Source organism: Psittacula echo (assembly GCF_963264785.1).
Source record: "Psittacula echo genome assembly, chromosome: 11".
Classification (NCBI taxonomy): domain Eukaryota; kingdom Metazoa; phylum Chordata; class Aves; order Psittaciformes; family Psittacidae; genus Psittacula; species Psittacula echo.
Window position 1 is genome coordinate 8,598,196 of NC_137746.1, and position 18,759 is coordinate 8,616,954.

At 38.0% G+C, this 18,759-nt stretch overlaps 1 protein-coding gene across 10 annotated transcripts in view; it reads right to left on the reverse strand.

Annotated features, from left to right (window-relative positions):
- Positions 1 to 18,759, reverse strand: part of EBF1 (EBF transcription factor 1) — a gene marked incomplete at its 3' end in the record, with an annotated part of 275,559 nt that overhangs the window by 21,234 nt on the left and 235,566 nt on the right. For all 10 annotated transcript variants that reach the window (XM_080626996.1, XM_080626995.1, XM_080626994.1 and 7 more), the window contains one exon: positions 9,067 to 9,155. In XM_080626996.1, the coding sequence (XP_080483122.1) occupies positions 9,067 to 9,155 (89 nt within the window). The remainder of the gene's footprint in view (positions 1 to 9,066; positions 9,156 to 18,759) is intronic.

Below are 18,759 nucleotides of genomic sequence, written 5' to 3' on the forward strand. Positions count from 1 at the left end.
AATTCAGATTATCAAAATATTATTTCTTTTGAATTTATTAGAAAGATACTTTTATACACATTTTATTTGGCAGAAGCTCACATTGGAAAAATTAAGCACCTCTATTCTGTAAAATGTTAGTACTTCAAGAGGCAAGATGCTACGTCCAGATGAAATTATGAATGTAGCATTATTACTAAAGATAATTAAGTCATCCTAAAGAACGAAATTATCAGAGATAAATCCCAAAATTTTTGTATCTTAGATCTCCTGTAATATATGAACAAAAAAATGTGCTACATGTATGAGGCACTGCTTTAAAAAATGCTCCTGTGTTTTGTTTTCGTTTTCCTCTCAGCAAATACATCATTTGTCATCCATAGTTACAAATATATTCCAAAGCATTCTTTGAAATAAATTCAAAACACATACCTGTGTTTACACAAGTAGCATGACATTATATGCTGTCGTACGTAGAGGACATTTCAGTCCAATTGAGTTGTATCAACATAAGTTACATGATTGACTTTTACAATAGAAAGAAAAGGTTGTACTCAACTGTTATTGCCTCAATGGAAAAAAAAAAAAAAAAAAAATCAATGAAAGCAAAATGAACAAGAGATTTTGTCTGAGTTGCAGTTAATACTACTGAAGAGCTATGGATATTAAAAGGTCAAGAAATAAATTAGTCCAAGTGTTATGAAATGAATGATTTGGCTTATAATTGTATTGAGTGCAAATTGTTCACTGCCTATTAGACCAGGTAATTTTTAACCATGGTGTCTCAATTACTGTTCCATAAGCAATAATATAGTTGTAAGAGCCACTGGTTCGATCGAGTGACCTATGATACACGCCAGGACAGCTGACTTTGCTATGATGGATCACTGAGCCTGATCTCCAAATGGTGCCAAACCTTCCCTTCTGTGAGGAGATCTCATAAAAGAAACATTACTGCTTGATTCATTTTACCAAAATGTTCGAGTTTTCTAGTGTCAGCAGTTGAGTATAGATTGTGAAGCTCTGTACTTCTTAGAAGAATTATGACAACAGGCACCTATTGCTTCCAGTACTCTCTGCTAAATAGCATCATGATGGTTAGGAGGATGCTTTTTCTGCTACTCAATTGGACTGTGTTGTGAGAAATACATGGCAATCACATTTTACATCACTACGTAAACCCCTGCATAACACCTAAATCTAGGCTAGAAATGGAAACTGTAGGTGAGATTATAGACATTACTTTACACTTCCGTAATGCCCTGCATTCAAGGATCTCAAAGCACCACTTTAATGGGAACAAATTAAACTTCACAGCACATTTCCTAGGAAAATATTCTCTCTCCCCCATCTTCATCAGAGACAGCCTTAAAGTATAGCCGTTTGGTTTAAGTCACAATGGTCTATGGTTAAAACCAAGGCAAGTTTTGTAGGGTGAGGTAATATCTTTTATTAGACCTACTGATATAGGCAAGAAAAGGTATAGTCAGCACATGGGAAGCTAGGCATGGGCACCCAAAATGTTGTCTGTTTTTTTTTTTCCAGTTATATCTGTTAGTCTAGTATACAGTATTACCATTCCCTGCAAATTCTGATAGCCTTAAACAGGGAAAATAGATTAATCTGATATTGCTTTTATGCTATGAAGTAGCATACATGGCACTTCATGAAGAGGAAAGGCAGCAGCTGCATTTTCTTATTGCTCCTAAAGGAATGGTGTTCCCTCTGAGCCAGGATTTGAAATATGGCAATAAAGGTCTCACCACAGTTCCCACAGGACTGGGCCTTAAAGGACTGTAACTACGCAGTAACTACACATATCTGCTCTCTGCCCATGTATAAAATAAACTGAAGATGTAAATGTGAATTATCAAATAATCTGTGCAGAAGGAACCACAATAATAAAAGCCTAATTAGAATAGATTGTACCACATGCAACCAAATCCTGTTTATATTGTCACTCTGCTATATTTTTGATAAATCACTACATTCAAACAGTCTACTGGGAGAGTGATTTTCCATTTCATCTCTCCATTGAGCAAAAAGTGCCACATGACTAGATTCTGAATTTCAATTTCACCAGCATACAGTTGAACTGAATATTATTTGGCACAACACAGTGTACAACTGAGCCACTAAATGGCTGATTTACTAAATTATTATTAGATGAGCTCTTGCTGTTCCAAGTGAAAGTGCAGTCACTGTCTCTCTTCATGGTGTGTTCAAATTGTTCTGTGTTTAAATATTCAGCATGAGGCTAATGTGAACTGATGAACTGAGACTACAAACGTTCACTTTCAATACAGACAGAGAGACAGAAATGCAACATATCATGTGGCCTGCAAAGGTGAAAATGATTTATATTTAAGGATGCTGCTGCCGACTTGCATTACTATAAGATATTCTTAATTAGCTTAGTGTTTGATTCAGGAGTTTGGAAATGTAGCTAAAAAACATCTTGAAAACTGAATCAGCTGTGTGGCTATGGAGGCTTCAGAATCCCGATGAGGTGATACTTGAGCCTGGATCTTTGTCGGTGAAGTGCATGAGCTGCCACCACCGTTTCATATTTTACTACCTTTAGTACTGGAGTTGCAACTTAAAAGTATCACCTGCAATTCGAACCTTGGCATCAGAAATCCTAGGAAAGGTAGAGGAGTGACGTGGTGTGCAATTCGATGGCTTTCTGAGGTGAGGGGAGATGGGAAAAGGGAAAATAATTAGTTTTAAAAAGGTTAAAATAAAAGAAACAATTTCTTTACTGCCACCTACTGGAGTTGACAATAACCCTTTGTCACACTAAAAGAAGCAGCATCTTCACGTAGAGGACAGTTACGGCAAGCATTTAAAATACTGTGATCCCAGACACTTACAGTAGATTAGAATTTTTTATTGGTGCTGTGTTGCCATAACAACATAAAGACAGCAGATGACTTAAGCTAAGCTTGCAAAGCAAAAGGCTGCTCATCTGGCAGTTAAAATGAATACAGTTCACTTCACAAGTTCCCCATATGGACCCTTAGTGTATGGTAATGAGGATACCATATGGTGGGAGAAAATGCACAGAGAACAATTGCACTCTACAGGATGAGTGAAGTGAGCAGGAAGTTATGAGGAAACGCAAGAGAGAGATTTGTGCGTGTGCTCTCTAACTCAAGGGTTTCTTTCAGAGGGGGGTTCTCTCCTTAATCTTTTCCTTAATATATACATGCATAGAAATGACAGAGAAACATATTGTACATTTCGCAGCATTGTTCATCATAAACTGTCAACTGTGTTTGTAAATCAGCTTGGTAAGATCTTATAAATTTGTAATTCTTAAAAGGTAAAAGTGCTAAGTTTTTAGACAAAGTGCAGGAAAATTTAAGCACTTCTGACAAGTAGAAACATTAGTGGTAATCATTTTAAAAATGCTTGCATCTTTCTGCCCGCATGTTTAGATGTAAATAATGCCGCAATGAATATAAGCTTTAAAAAAGGGAGGGGAGGATGAAATGGAATAAATATTTTTTATTTTATTTCAAAAAGAATAAAAAGTAACAGTTGATCAGAACCATACGCATGCACGATTCTGCTGTAAATGTACATATGCTATACAGTACGCTGTACTAACCAGATCCTAAACCTGGTAAGACAGCTTGCTAAAGGCTGCAAAGTCAATTTTGTACTACACATGCTTCATAAAAGATGAATATAAATGCATTAGTTAGACACGGTGAGCTAAATTAGAAGGTCAGGCAGGGCTGGAAGGGCTGAAATATCACACAACCAATGACTGTAATTACTCTTTTTTTAAGTCTATTAAGTGGTGTTGTTCTATCAAGGCTCAGGGGTATAGGACATGAAGTACAAGATAAAGTAATGTGTATTTATTACTCCCACGGGATCAATTTACTAGATATTTTCAGCTCCATGGAGCAAAATACACAAATGCAGCCTTTGTTACTTTCTGCAAATTGTGGCTTTTTCCTTCAAAAGCTCTGCTCCTCGAAGGGACCATGTTTACCTGTTCAGTATCTTCCTCCCACCCTCAGTAAATTGTTATATTTAAAAACAATAACAACACAAGAATAGAGAAATGTGAGGATCCCTCTTGCAGGATGCTCAAACAAGTGGTTCAAGTTGCTCAGATGGAATGTGCAGACTAGAAAATCCAATCCCAGGCATGATTTTTACCCCAAGGCAAAGCAGAAATCGGGAAAGGAGAATGGCGCAGAGCTCCTTGTCATCATGTTAGCCCTGATCTATTAAAAGTTTTGTCATAGATTCTAAATTACACCATCTGCTCTAATCATTTGCTGAGTAAATGCTGACCCACTTATAAAGAAAACTCACTGAAATGTGTATGCACCCTATTGACCTTCAGAAAGGAAAGGACTCCTTGCCAGCCATTTGTATGTGTCTCTGCCCTTCAGTGAGCAGTGTGGCTCTGTCTCTTAGCTCCCTCTCATTTCAGGCTCTGCATATTCCCAGACATGCCTCTGACATGCACTTTCATGGCAGCCTTAAACATCTTGGTTGTCTTCTTCTCAATAGTTTTGAAACTCCCTGAATATTTTCAACAGGATAAACTGAAAACCAACCCCCCAAAACAAACCAAATAAGCCCCTCAACCAGCTAAATACCCCAATTGTTAGTAAATTTAAAGCCCCCAACTGTTTAAGGATTCAGTACCAACCTCACCTCTGGACTCACATTCCTATAAATTTTACAGTACAGTGTAGAGAGCAGCAAACACATCTCATGCTCTCCTTGCTATACAGATGAACTCCAGCAGCTTTTCTTCACGTCTCCCCTTCCTGTCCACACTTAGTAAACTAATTTTCTAATAACCCTCTTGTTACACTGGGTGGAGGAGAAAAAAACAAAACCCAACCAAATATGTGCTTTCTTAGCTGAAAATGACTAACTTATGTTAAAATACAGCATCTTGAGTCAGCAGATGGAGATCCATTCTGGAATTTCCATTGGGTCTGTCTGAAGCAGCAAACCTGAGCTGCCTTGTCTCCATTGTTATTTTAGCCTCTGCTAACACGCCTGGGCCAACCCACCCACATTTATAGACAACCTTTATTTGCAATATAAACAATACCTGTGACACGATGGATAAAGGGCAGATCAGTTGGATTTCATATGGGCAAAGACAACTGCTTTTGCCAGCCACTGGTTCCTAATAACCACCTGTCTTCTATTAGCATCCTAAATGAGGAGGTGGGATATGTCTTGAGGGGGGTCTAACAACTGACCAGAGAAAAGGAGCTGAAGGGATGGTTTAACCTGGTTACGTGTGCTCTCTGCTCAGCAGGGAGGTCCCTATATGATAGAGTCAGGCTCCACTTTCATCTACATGAAGAGAAACCAGAAGTAAAGGTCCCTTTCAGTAGTGATAAGGGGTCTCCTACAGAGAGCATTTATGCAACAGACTGGGAGAGAGAGGACATCAGATCACGGAGAGGGTCCATGCAGTGACTTGCTTCTCAAATACAGAGTGAATAATCTTGTGCTTAATCTAAATACAAGTGATGAGTTGTAAGAGGGGCGAAAATGGCAAATAAATTCTAGGAAATTGCATATAAAGAGGAATTGTTGTTATTAAATCATTTAGAATGGGTGTGTTTCAAATCTAGCTCACAGTTGAAACTGTTTTACAGCTATAGCTGTGGAGTTTTAGCAAAATTGCACCATTGCAACATATCTGTTATGGATTTATTTCAAGAACTGTAGGGTAGTTACATGACTGAACCTCAACACACTCAACATGTTGTTGTCATCTGAACTCATCAGCGATTTTCACTGCAGTTATGTATGCAAGAACCAACAACACATGTGTATCTATGTGCACATATGCAAACATATGAGACAGGTAAATTGCACACATCCGCACAGGCTTATTCCCCAGCTCCACAGGCAGGCTTTCTACAGACTGCTCATAAGGACAACGATATGATTTCTTAACATTAGCATCATGGTATTTCTTTTCACTTCTCCCCAGAGATCTCTTGTTTCCTCTGATCTGTCTCCTTTCTGTATTAGAAAGGAAAGACTATACTGCCCAGCACACTCCTGGTACTTGATCTCACTCCAAGATTTGGGTGCTAATCCCACCACCTCTGTGCTGCCTGTCTCTCAGTGCATGGGTTTGTGTGTGTGTGTATGTACAGACATGCACATCTGCTAGTGACAACCCCACTGGCTGCTTTCCCTGACCTGCTCTGTGCAAGAAGGGAGCAGGACTCTGGCCCGTAGCTGGCTCCATAGCCCAGCTGTCAATATCAGCTCCCACTCTTTTTTCTCCAGATACTATATATTGCCTTTCTGCTTTAAACACATCTCTACATTGACTCAGTCAAGCAGTCCAAAGACCCTAGTTCCCAGGTGCTCCTGTTCTCCTTACTCTTCCTATGGGAGGACATTCTCCAATGGAAGTTGGCTATTGAAGCACTGGGAGACTGAAGAAAAAAATAATAATTTTTTTTTTTCCTATTTCTGGCAGCTGGCTGAAACATAAAAAAAAAAAAAAAAAAAAGTCATCCCAGGCATGAACAATGAACACTTCCAAAAATTCTGGTTCTAAACTACTGGAAATCAAACTTCTCTTATAGCCTCAATGGTTTTAGAAAAGCCTGTTGACACAGGTGTGGCTGTTAGCTTCTCACTTGATAATCACAACAATTTTCCTTGACTGCAGGGATAAGTCACACAGCAAAATGCTCTTGTTGCTCCATGCATGTCCTTATGAAGACAAAAATTATAATAATTTCAGTTTCTCGAAAGATCTTTAATTCATCAGTGATGTTTCAATGGAATAATGGCCACAAAGCCTACCAGCAATTATAAAAATGTGGTTTGTTTTACTTATTTAATCTATAAGTACAAGTTTTTTAATGAAGAGAAAGCAATGTTGCACTGCCAAGACAACGGGGAAAATGGAGGAAAGGATATACTGCTCTCCTCTCTGCTGTCTCGCTCTCTGTCTCTCTCGTACATTTGCCCTCTCTGCCTGTGGTTCCACTGTGGAAGCCATATGGCTTCCAACTCTCTTCTAAGTAGCCACTGAGAATTGTCTATAGTGGAATACTGCCAAAGCCCTTCCTGGTTTAATGACATGGGGAAGAACGCTGTGCAGTGCTCACCCAGCACAGAGACTCATTGCGTCCTTGATTATGATCATGGAGCCAGCAAGCAATGCTGGGAATTGAACCATCAGTGCCTCAAATACAGAAGTCAACATGTGCCAACCCCTGCTGCGTTCAGCCTCTGTGTGTGGCATATTAATGAGTCTTGAACTTGAGGACCAACCTTCAAGCTTGTACAGAAAGAATTACCCAAAGACAAACAGAAAAAGGTCCTCTTTGTCCTGTTTCCCTCTAACCTTGCATAGTGACACTAGTTTCTTCACCGAGTTTGTTCAGTACTTAAACAGTAACTTTTTTTTAAGGCCATCACATCATACCTCTGCAAACATAACCTGGGACACTGGGTTCAGGGAAGATTTGCAGCACTTCTTTTGGGCATTGCAAATACCTGGTGCATAGTGAAGGCTGGTCTTTTATTTTCTGAGAAACAGTTTTTCTTCACATGCACATTTGGCAGCAGATGCACGGTACAGATGAAAGAGCCTCTACAGAAGGATGCTCTCTTTCTTTGGAAAGGGTTGCACCTCTGGAGGGAAATTTGACAACCTATGAAAGGTGCGTCCTGCTGCAAATCTGTCCAAAAGTCAGAGAAAGGGACAGCTTGTAGAGGGTGAACAGAGCCAATATAAAATGTAACTCTTCAGGACACCATGTTTCTCTGGTGGTAAGAGAGAAGGACAACACATCATCTACCCCAAACCCACAGTCTACAGCCTTCCTTGGCAAAGATAAAACACTTAACATGCCTGTATTAAAGTCGCATACTGAATTTTATTTCTGTCAAGAAATAAACCAACTTAAGTTACAGTGTTTGTGACATATCACCTTTGAAACACTAGAAATTTATCTAATCAAGGCCCACAGCAATCCCTGATGAAAACCTATCGACAGCTACGGAAAAAAGGTCACAAGATTTATCCAGTCACAAAGGCATGTATTATTTGACGGATCTAGCCTAGGACATCAAAGCCCAAGTTGTTCTATGCCTCAGGTCTTCAAATTCACATTTTTCTTTCCATAAGTCAAAGGCAGTGTTCTCCAAATACACACACTTGGACAATTTGACTCCCCAACTCATTCAGTAACAGCCATGATGCTAGAGCAAGTAAAAAGATAACAAAAGAACACATGGTGGCACTTTGTCACATACAGTGACTGCAACCCATGCCCAGTATTGCTCAGTGTTCCTGTGGCAAAGACCAACACTTTTTCAAATACTTCACCTCTTTTTCCAGTATATCACAAAACTCATCACAAATGCTCACCAGAAAAGGTACAGTATAGCAATGGAGCAAGAACAGATACAAATGAAGACCCTGACAGTGTTTTCACAGTACAAGGCAGAAGTACTGGAAGCCTATGTGAATTATTCTCTTTCTTCCTCAGCTTTTATTTGACAGAAATCAACAAAAACTCTCCCACTAATTTTGATGGGAACAAACATCAAATCACATCAATTTCAGCAATCCTGAAATAAAGCAGTATATAATAATTATTATCCTAAACCAATATAAGGTGCAGCAACAGTGGACACACATTCCCTGAAGATCCAAATAACTTGATTTTATCAACAGTGAAGTTCTCAAAATTATACTGGCAAGTACTACTGTGATACCAAGAAGAAACATCATTCTCCTACGTATAAGCTGCTCAGGTTCCAAACTATCCACCAAATATGTGTTCTTTGTTAAGTGTTTCAAAACACAGAGTAAGGGTTGCTTTTAGGAAAGGCAAGAGCTATTTGAGTTAGCTGTGATTCAGAAATTTACAAAAGCCTCATAAGCCTACAATGAAAGTTGCTGATTGGGCTTTACTGGTCATGCCTCTGTTTCAACTTATCTGGGTTAGGTACCAAACCAGCACCATTACATTTACAGTCTTGCATTTTCAGACAAAACCATGCAGCAACCAGCTTTACCATATTTAATAAAACAATAAACTTTGTGCTGACCTTTGGCAAGCGTTCAGGGTCACCAGGGTGCCGGGGTATAACCTTCTGTAACCTTTGGAAACCATAGTCAATGGTGGGTTCATTCAGAGCTGAAACAACAACAAACATCATCATGATGTGACAAACACATAGCAAGCAGGCTCTGTTGCACTGTAACAATTGGCAATGCATTGCAAGACTACGGAAGGATCATGGCAAAATCCCCTTTTACTGAAATCAGCACTGACTATGAAGTCTTGGTTCAAACACGGAGGCTGGTTCTCAGGCTTTGGTTCAAACAGCAGTGCAAACCTTCCCACTTAAGTTCCTCAAACAAGTTTGCTGGAAAATTTGGGGATGTTGAATGCTTCTTCCAAATAGGAATCAATTATTATCTCTGAAAGCCATGATTAAATTAATTTGATAAATACACCCCATGTTTTATGTTGAGTTTTTTCCTGCTTTCATACTATGAAAAAGGTCCTTTGTGATTGCAAGAAAAGAGAAGCAACTATTAGGGACTCTCATTGTTCCAGATTCTATTATATGTTTAATACGCTCCATGTGCAATGATCACATATAGTATTGTTGTGAACTACAGGCACTTGTCTTGGCAGAGGCTTTATTATTTACTCATCAACACTGGCTTCAGCAGCCCGACTCAGGCTCCGATCAGCACTAAACTGATCCAGAAGTCTTAATGAATTGAAAAGAAATGGTTTTAGTTCATCTTTCAACAGTCCTTGTCCAATAAAATAGAAGGGAGAAATGATGGAAGTGGAACACTTTAATCTTCATGAAAATGCTGGTCTGCCTGCATTAATCAAACCTCTGATTGTGCCAAGTCTTTAAGCACATGCTTATCTGTAAGCACATACTTAAACCCATTTGCTTTCAGCAAATTTGAGCATATTATGTTTTTTATATGATTGCCTATAATTACAGGGGACTGCATTGAATGACCTTCTAGCTATATTTCCAGTCATATGATCACTTTAAAGCTCAGATGGTAGTGAGACTTCAACATGTGCTTAAAATTTCCTAAGTGCTTTGGTGAACTGAAACAACAGTCAAGCATTCTCAAGCATCTCCAAACAACGGCGCATCTTGACTCTCCCATGCCAATAAAGATGATGAAATTTTCCACAGCAATTTGTTTGCAACCTTTTTAATTAAGTAAAAAAAAAAAAGAAATCAAATATGTATTTTTATATATTCATCCTTTTTTTTTTTTTTTTGTGGGAGGGTTTGCTTTTTGGGGTAATTTTAAAGTTTTTGGTATTTTGTCTTAGTTTATTCATAGCAAAAAAACCCAACAAACAAATTCTTGCACAAAGTCTAACTTCTATATTATTAATATATCCTGCACTTTTATGATGGTTTTATTATGGATTTTATTATGTGGCTAGAATGATGCCATCTGATTAGTGCAAAGAGATTTATTATAAAAATGTATCTCCAAGCCTCACTTGTGTAAGCACTCCCATGTGGCTCAACAATGCTTATCCCAAAGCAAGTTACACAGTTCCATCAGTCTGATAAACATGGCATGATTTTTTTAACCTTTCAAGTGAAAAGAACATAATTTCACACTCCTAACATTACAGATTTTTAGCCAGACCACATTGATATCATTAAAGTAATATTGTTCCATAAGCAATCTCACAGAACAGTCCACTTTTTAACGAAACTGTTCCGTTTATTATTTCCAAATCACATTTCTACAGCAGGTGGTCCCATTGGCAACCAAAGAGTCAGATTTTTATATCCTCCTGGACCTTCAGTACGTCCCAGCTCTGAAAGCAAGCTCAGCGATGCTACTGCAAGTAGGGGCAGAAGGTTGTGTTGGGGAATGCACATCTAGCCAACAGCAGTGAGACAGAGGTGTGTGGCTGATGGGACTGGCTGGAGAGGCAGACAGCCCAGCAGAATCTCAACATTTCTGTAATATCAGAAAGAAATCTTCTGAGCATATCCTGAAATGTTAGTGTATGGTAACACAAGACTAGAAATCTTTCGGGATTTTACTTTACTTTCTGGGTTATTATCAGAAGTTTTTAATTGCCCTAAAGATCATGGCATCCCTCTAGCCTCCTCAGTTTTTCACGTGTATTTCCTTTTATCAGGAATATCTGAATTTGATCTTTTACTTATATTCAGGTAATTGTATGGAAAAGGTGAGAATAACGCTTTTCCCCATCTTGTGCCCTTGTTGGTTTTGGGATGATTTGGCTTTTTCCCCATTTTTCTTTTTACACCTTAGCCACATGTTGTCCATTCTGTTGTGTAGTTCTGCAGAAAACATCAGAGTACCTGAGTTTGTAAACCCCCAGTTTCATTACTTTTTGAGTTTCCTTACATGGCTTCTTATTGTGGACCCATGTAGTTTAGACTTTTCTCAAATTTTACAATAAATTAATTTACTGCTATTTATATTTATTATAAAAAATAGCATTACTTTGGAAAGATTAAAAAAAACCCCACCCACTACAGTTCTAATTTACATTTCTTTTGCAAATAAGTTAGACAATTTTAGTGTGGTTCTGTCAAATGTGTTTCTTCTCTAATTCAGCCTAGTTTATGGCCATTTTCCCTTTACATCCTTTGGGAAGGTAGTTACTAAATTCTGCAATATTATAAATGGAGGCCAGTTCTGAAATCCCCCCAGAGATAGCAGTCATTTTCTCATATCTTCCCACACATTCAACACATTTGAAATCCACAGAGTATTTCCTGTGAGTATTTTGTGAACAAAGTGACCAAAAAAAAATGTTAATTTTATGGTACAATCTCACCAGCCATCAAGCATCCTCTGAGAAATACTGAAAACTTTCTGCTTCAAACAGCTTCAGCTTTACTTCAGTGGTGGAGAGAGGCTGCACACAGCAATTTGCAGGATTGGGTCCTAAACTGTAGTTGTCAAATATCGCTCAGTCTTTAACTGTTCAACCCTTTCAATATTAATTAAAATAAATAAGAAAAAATCTTTAACTGCCTGAACATCTAACCACAGATTGGATGAGATCAGCCCTCTGTTCCTCAGTACACTTATAATCCAAGTCAAATGTAATTACTCATATCTTAAAGAAAAAGCTCTATTTAAATACTTAACCCCACCTTCAGTGTTAAGGCCACACTAGTTCTTCGGTCAGTAGCTGGCAAAACTCCAAGGAAAAGGTGATATTCTGATCTCCAAGCACTGTGGAAGAGCCAGAGCTCAGGCCACCTTTTGTGGCAGCTAAGACAATGTTCTGCCTTTGCCCTGAGTACACAGGAGCCTGGTCTCTGCCTTTGAAGTCCATTCAAAATAACACATTTCCCATTGCTCTAATTCAAAGAATGGGGTTGGATTTTTTTTTCCATGATTGGAAAAAAAGAATCAATAAGAAATACAAACTCTCTGTTTGTGTTCTTGACATCCATACATTAGAAACAAGCTAACAAATACTGTACTTAAAATGCAATCCCATTACCCTAAATTTTAAAAGTACTATTGAAAGTACTACTAACTTTAAAAAACTGTACTAAATTCAAATAGGTCCCAAGGCTAATGGAAGCAATTTGTATACCAACCCAAACTGACTGGCCCACTTTTCAAAATACAGGTATGATAATCTTGCGGTTTTAAAAGGACATTTAAATTGAAAGACTGTGAATTTAGTACATAATTATACCAATAGAACCCTTTAACTTGTCAACTTGTAAATCTAAAAGGCTATCAATCATTTCTAAAGAGCAAATAAACCTTAAAATTCTTTGATTGACAGTGCTTACTTTTTATGTAGAAAAAAAAAGGAGTAAAGTGGCCAGAAATCCATTTACAAAAGTACATTGTTTTACATAGGTGAGTAAAAAGCCAATAATTACACCTCCAAAAGACATATAAATCAAAGTAAGTACTTTTCCCTCACTTACATATTTTAAGTTGCAGTAAACTTCAGGTAACTTTATATTAAAATACTTTTCCAAATGCAAAGCTTATTGAAGCCATTAATAGAGTAGCATTTTCATTTAAGCTAATATAATCATTTTTGCAAATACAAGATTTAAGCCATTTTTCTCCTTCCAAACAATAAACTTTCAGCCTGTCTCTTGTGTGAATTAACTAAAATTACACCCAGGTGTACAAAATCTGTCTATCTACCCTAGTGTATGAGTTAAAGCACAATATTTATTATTCTTACCATTTTATGAATTACTTCTTAAACCCTTGAGGAAGAACTTTCTTTCAAATTAGACTCTAACAGAATAAGCCATGAAGCTCTTTATGCAGCGAGTCTAAAGCCATAACTTATAAAATCTAAGGCTTTTAATCAAGAAAATGCACAAAGTCTACGAAAATAAGGATGCGCACATCATATTCATCTTTTCAAAGTCCAACTTATTTTTCAATAGAAATGCTGGTTATGCCTCTGAGAAAAATATTTCCACCATAACTATAATTTCAAATTCTGCATGAATAATTTTAATAACTGCATGTAGATAATCCACCCTGTTTAAAGTATTTCTTTTTTTTAACTAGGCATGGAAGGCTTTTTTTAATATTTCACATAATGAATTCCTACTGTGTCAATAAAGCTTTGGTTGTTAATTGAATGACTGTCTGATGTATCTGAGAGAGGAATTTGTTTCTCTGACCATGCTGCCAATTTACAGCAGAATGATCGACACTTAATATCAACAATTAAAAGGACCTGTTCAAGTATCGTATGGAATTTGTAGCTTGGGGTAGTGTAGGAGAACTCTTCACCAAGGAAAACTCATTCAGTGAATGCAGAGTAATTGAATTAGACACATTTTAACGTTATTGTTCAAAGAAAAATAAACACACACTACATAGAAGCATTATGGAAATATTTTTGAATGTAAAACATATTCAGTTAATTTGTTTCCCATGCATTCATGGTTTCATTTATTCCTTTTTATTTTTCAGCCCTTGTTTCTTTTTCATTCTGTTTGACCTAAAACCAATGAGAAAGCAGCACTTAGACCTATGAACTTCCCATATGCTTTTCCAGTGGAAAAGACTGCAAGGAGAGGGAAGGGACTCTAAGGGCTCAAATAACAAAAACAAAAAAAGGCTGAAGGCTACAAACAAATTGGCTTCAGGTCCACAGGTCTGACCATCCCTATCTCAGATGAGAAATCTGGTCTTGATTGTTTAAAGTGAAACACCCAAGGAAAGGCTGCACATGGGAATTAAATGTCACACAGTGCTTGCTCCTCTGGTGCACCAGAGAGTCACTGGGTTTTTTGGAAAGCAGAGGCACTGGGGGGGGAGAGTTTGAAGAAGGTAAGAATGACCTGCAGAAATGCAGAGCTATAATGGCTTTAGATTATGTCCAGGAGGTTGTGACTGCAAGAGTGGAATGCAAGAAGATCCTTTAGACTCTACCTTTATCCCTTCATATATCCTTTTTCTTTAAAGTTGATTCTACAAAAATATTAAATGCCTAGTGGCAAGTTCTGAACTCTAATGTCAATGAGATCGGGCTCTAAGGTCTACAATGCAGTTGTTCTGATTTTTTTCCCATCTGATAAAAATTCATCAAAACATAAACAGAAGTTGGCTCTGTGGCAAAGACACACAAAGTTACCCATCTCAATACCTCATAGCCACAGAAGAGTATGAAGAGATCCTTGAAAAATGCTGCAGGACTGTCACAGCAATGCACACCAGACCAGGAATACATTTAACATGTCTGTCCATGCCCAGATGAAACCAGGTGAGAACATTCGAAGGCACAGAAAATCAATATTTTAAATAAAATCAAGGGCAGCTAGGAAGGCAGACTTTTCAATGGGAGCCTCTCAACCTTAGCATCTTCAGAGGCATTTTACACCTAAGGACTTCTTGTGGACATTTGGCCTCTTCTTCCACTCAGATGCCTACCTATATATAAGGAGCTCCCTTCCTTTTTAATCTGTATTTCTGCTGAGAAATAGCAGCATGGGGTAGAAGCAGCAACAACTGACAGCAGTCACACAAAAGGTTGTAGCTTCCGAACCCTCACTCTTACCAAGCATGGGCTCTTTGAGGTGGTGGAAAGGAGGAGCTCCGGCCTCTCCTAGAGGCAAGATGCTGTCACCAAGCTGATCCAGGGTATTTAACCCTTTGCTAAAAGTCTGTAGTTTCTGTCTGTAAGCCCTGAAATTTCTGTTAGAAGCCCCTGACCTAACGAAATAAAACCTTGACTCTGCTAGAGTCAAGACAGGACAAGACAGACCATACTAATGTCAAACTCCAGGTTTCAAAATGCCTTGCTAAGGCCCTGCAGTATGGCAATACTAACACTGGATGATATTATAAAGCAACATCTTGAAATGGCATTCTGTAAGCAAACCCTACCCAACAACTTTTATATATAGTGGCCTCTTTATGACTGCTCTACAAAGACAGGAAAAAACCAAAACAACTCAAAACACTTCAAAACCCCATCATCAAATGAAAAAAGGTCTGTTTTGCAAATCTCCCTGCAAAGACTATTTCTTTGCTAATTAAAGGCCGTTAAGTGAAAACATGCAAGCATTTGAGCTATTTGTTGTTGTTGTGAATTTGGCTTGCTTTTTATAAAGTTTCCTTTCCACTGACTTTCCCTGGAGTGTTTATTCCCACAAGCAGTGGAAAAGGGAAGTGGGTGGGACAGCAAGAGCCTGAAAGAAAGGTTTGAGCTAGAAAGACCCTTCCAGTGCTAACTCAGAATTTCCTTTCTTTTCTGGTCTCAGTACTCCTTACTTAGACATACTCCTGTGCATTGACTTTCCATTTTTAAAATCAAACTGTGACATGATATCATTGCTGTAATTACAAAGAGATAGACATACCCAAAATAGAATGCCTATATTTTATTGCTGTGCAATGCCCAAAAAGACACCACCATGTGCCAAGCAATAAGAAAAATGCAGAGCTGAGACAAATGACAAATCTAGTGCTAGATTTCTTGAATTTCCCTACTGACTGCTCTTTACTTGAACTAAAGATGCAACAGGCCAGTGTTTGAGGCAGCTTCACTGTGTTCACCAGTGTTGTTACAAATATGACAGGCCCAATATTCTCTTCCTGGTAACAATTTTTCCCCAGCAAATAAGAACCAGAGGAGTTATTCCCTTCCCACCTAGATCAGCCTCTGCTGCCAGCAGTGTGCTGAAGATGCAAGGAATGCTTGTCTTGAGCCAATTTTTTTATGAAAGTTACAGAATGAAATTACCAGATCTGTCTAGCAAGAATCATGCATTGGTTTCTCAAAATGCGTTAACTTTGAATGCTCACTCATAGCAACCTGCAATCTGGCTTGAAAAAAAAGAAGTCAAACAATTTGTGAGCTTCAGAGTTTCTTCCTCCTCTGACTGCACTGACCTCTTGTCTAATGGGGAAGATTTGGCCTTGAGGGAGTCTGAAACTGAGTCCAGTTTCAGGCACTGGAATTTAAACATAGCAATTTCAGAGCAGGTTGATAGAATTCACTGGGGATATATGTACAGAGGGACAGAAGGAAATTAATGCATGGTTATTTCATCTAGTCATCTAGGTTAATTGATGCATCTTCGGCTGTCATTATAAAAAGGTAAAGAATAGCATTTACATGTGAATATTTTCCTATTTGTCAGACACATTCTGGTAATGCACATGAGCACGCAGCAAAAAAATTACTGAAAATGGCTAGCTCTCAGTGGGTTATCCCTTCACTGAAATACACGTGTACAAATACACACAAGCACAAAAATGCATACAAGCCAGAACTGAACATAATGGGTGCCTAAGGTTAACTATTAGGTCTGTATTTGGGTTTTTAAAATATAAAGATGCTGCAGTTATTTTTAAACCGTTGGTTCAGAAACAGATGCAGAGATGTAACACACAGAGTGTAGGAAATGCTAAATATCACCTCATGTCACCTTTTATTTCTTTTTCTCCTATGCAGATTTTCTATATTTTTCCTTTCCATAGACATCTTAAATCCTACATTGTAGGTGCAGACACCTCTAAAATTTTCATAGCCATAATTTTGTATGACATAGTTCCTTTTTGTCATCTTTCACAAACTCCTTTGGGGTAGAAAGCATTGAAAACCATTGTTGCAACATGTTGGTATACAGAAATATTTGCTTTTGAATAACCCCTCTCTCACTCACAGTTTTAACCTGCTATTTCTCATCTTCTTTTCACTTTATTTAAAAAAGCCTGCTACCATAGGCATAAATGAAAACCTCAGTGTCCCGTCTGAATGCCAAAGCCATTCTTATCAGAAAGTATCTTAGCCTCAATTTGGCTGTTTTTCAAAACTGTAGACTACTGATGTGCAAGCGCATTATGGTCAGAGCAAGAAGAGTCTTCAAGAGAGAAAATTGGAAAAAAACCAGCTATCACATCCAAAATCTCTGCAAATGAGATTCACAGAGAAATACAAGTAGAGCTGAATCATAAAAACAAGATGAACTGTGCCTAGCTGTAATGAACATCATAGGTGGGATGTTCTTGGAAGACACTGACCTCCTCTGAGGTTTAATTTAGGTCTTTAATCTCTTCCCATAACTAAGCTTAAATCCCTTGAGAAAGCAATAGTTTTCAAACATCTTTATTTCTAAACATCAGCTTTGATTTTTCCACATGACACTGCGATAAGGCTACTCACTTGAAAGCAACAGGAAAATTTTGGATATATCCTCGATGAGGCAGCAAATTGTTTAAAACAGTTGGGTTTGTTGTTTCCTACTTTATAACAGTTAAATAGAAATGTATAATTTAAGTGCTCTCAGTAGTTTCTGATTCGAGCAGCATTTACATCACTTGCTTCTATAATTTTTCAGGGGTATTTTTGCAAAAAAATTGACAACAACTGTTATCAAGGGTTAAAAAAAAAAATCATACCAGCCTGTCTGATAAACATGTTTCCCTGCCCTCACACCCCAGTGAGCACTGTGACACTATACTTTTATCATCTAGTGTGTGCTCAGAATGAGCTTAGAACAGCAATTGCCAGGAATAGGCAGGCGATAAACTGCATTGATTTAACACATCTTGTTTTCAATCATGCTCGGATTTTCTGAGCACGCATTTTCCCTGTACTCCAGCTTGTAGCTTTTATCTGACGAGCTGATCCCTTTTCACTGGAAAATGAAAAGGTCGCACAATAAGACACGGTTTACTGGAACTTGAGCACGCACCAGGGAAAGTATTTTAGATAAATACTGTCAGACATAGTGGAGCTGAATTTCAACAACACAATTGCTAAACAACAATACTTATTACTCTCTAGAACAAGCCCACAAGCAACTTATGGCTCACAGCAGGGGAGATCTCAGAGTTAGGCTCAATAGTTAAAGAAACCTTATTCAAGCCTTTTTAAGGACGCAGTATTGCTTTTGCCTTACATGCACTGACTAGCCATACCTCAGGAGCAAACTAAGAACCTCTTCTGTTGCTTTCCAAGGTAATTTATAAATGACGGGAAAACCACATCAATGACTTCTCTTTTTCTTTCTTTCTTTTTTTTTTTTTTCTTTTTTGGCAGAAAGGTAATTGACTACATGCTTGATTTAATGAAATGGGGTACTGGGTGGTGGTAAGAACAAAACTATCCATATGTGAAAGTCATTTAACTGAAACTAATTAATTAACCAACGTGAGTTGCTGAGGAGGTCGGTAAATAAGCAAGGAGTAGTATGGCATGACCCATCTACCAATGGCCAAGGTACAGTAGGCTCATAACAATA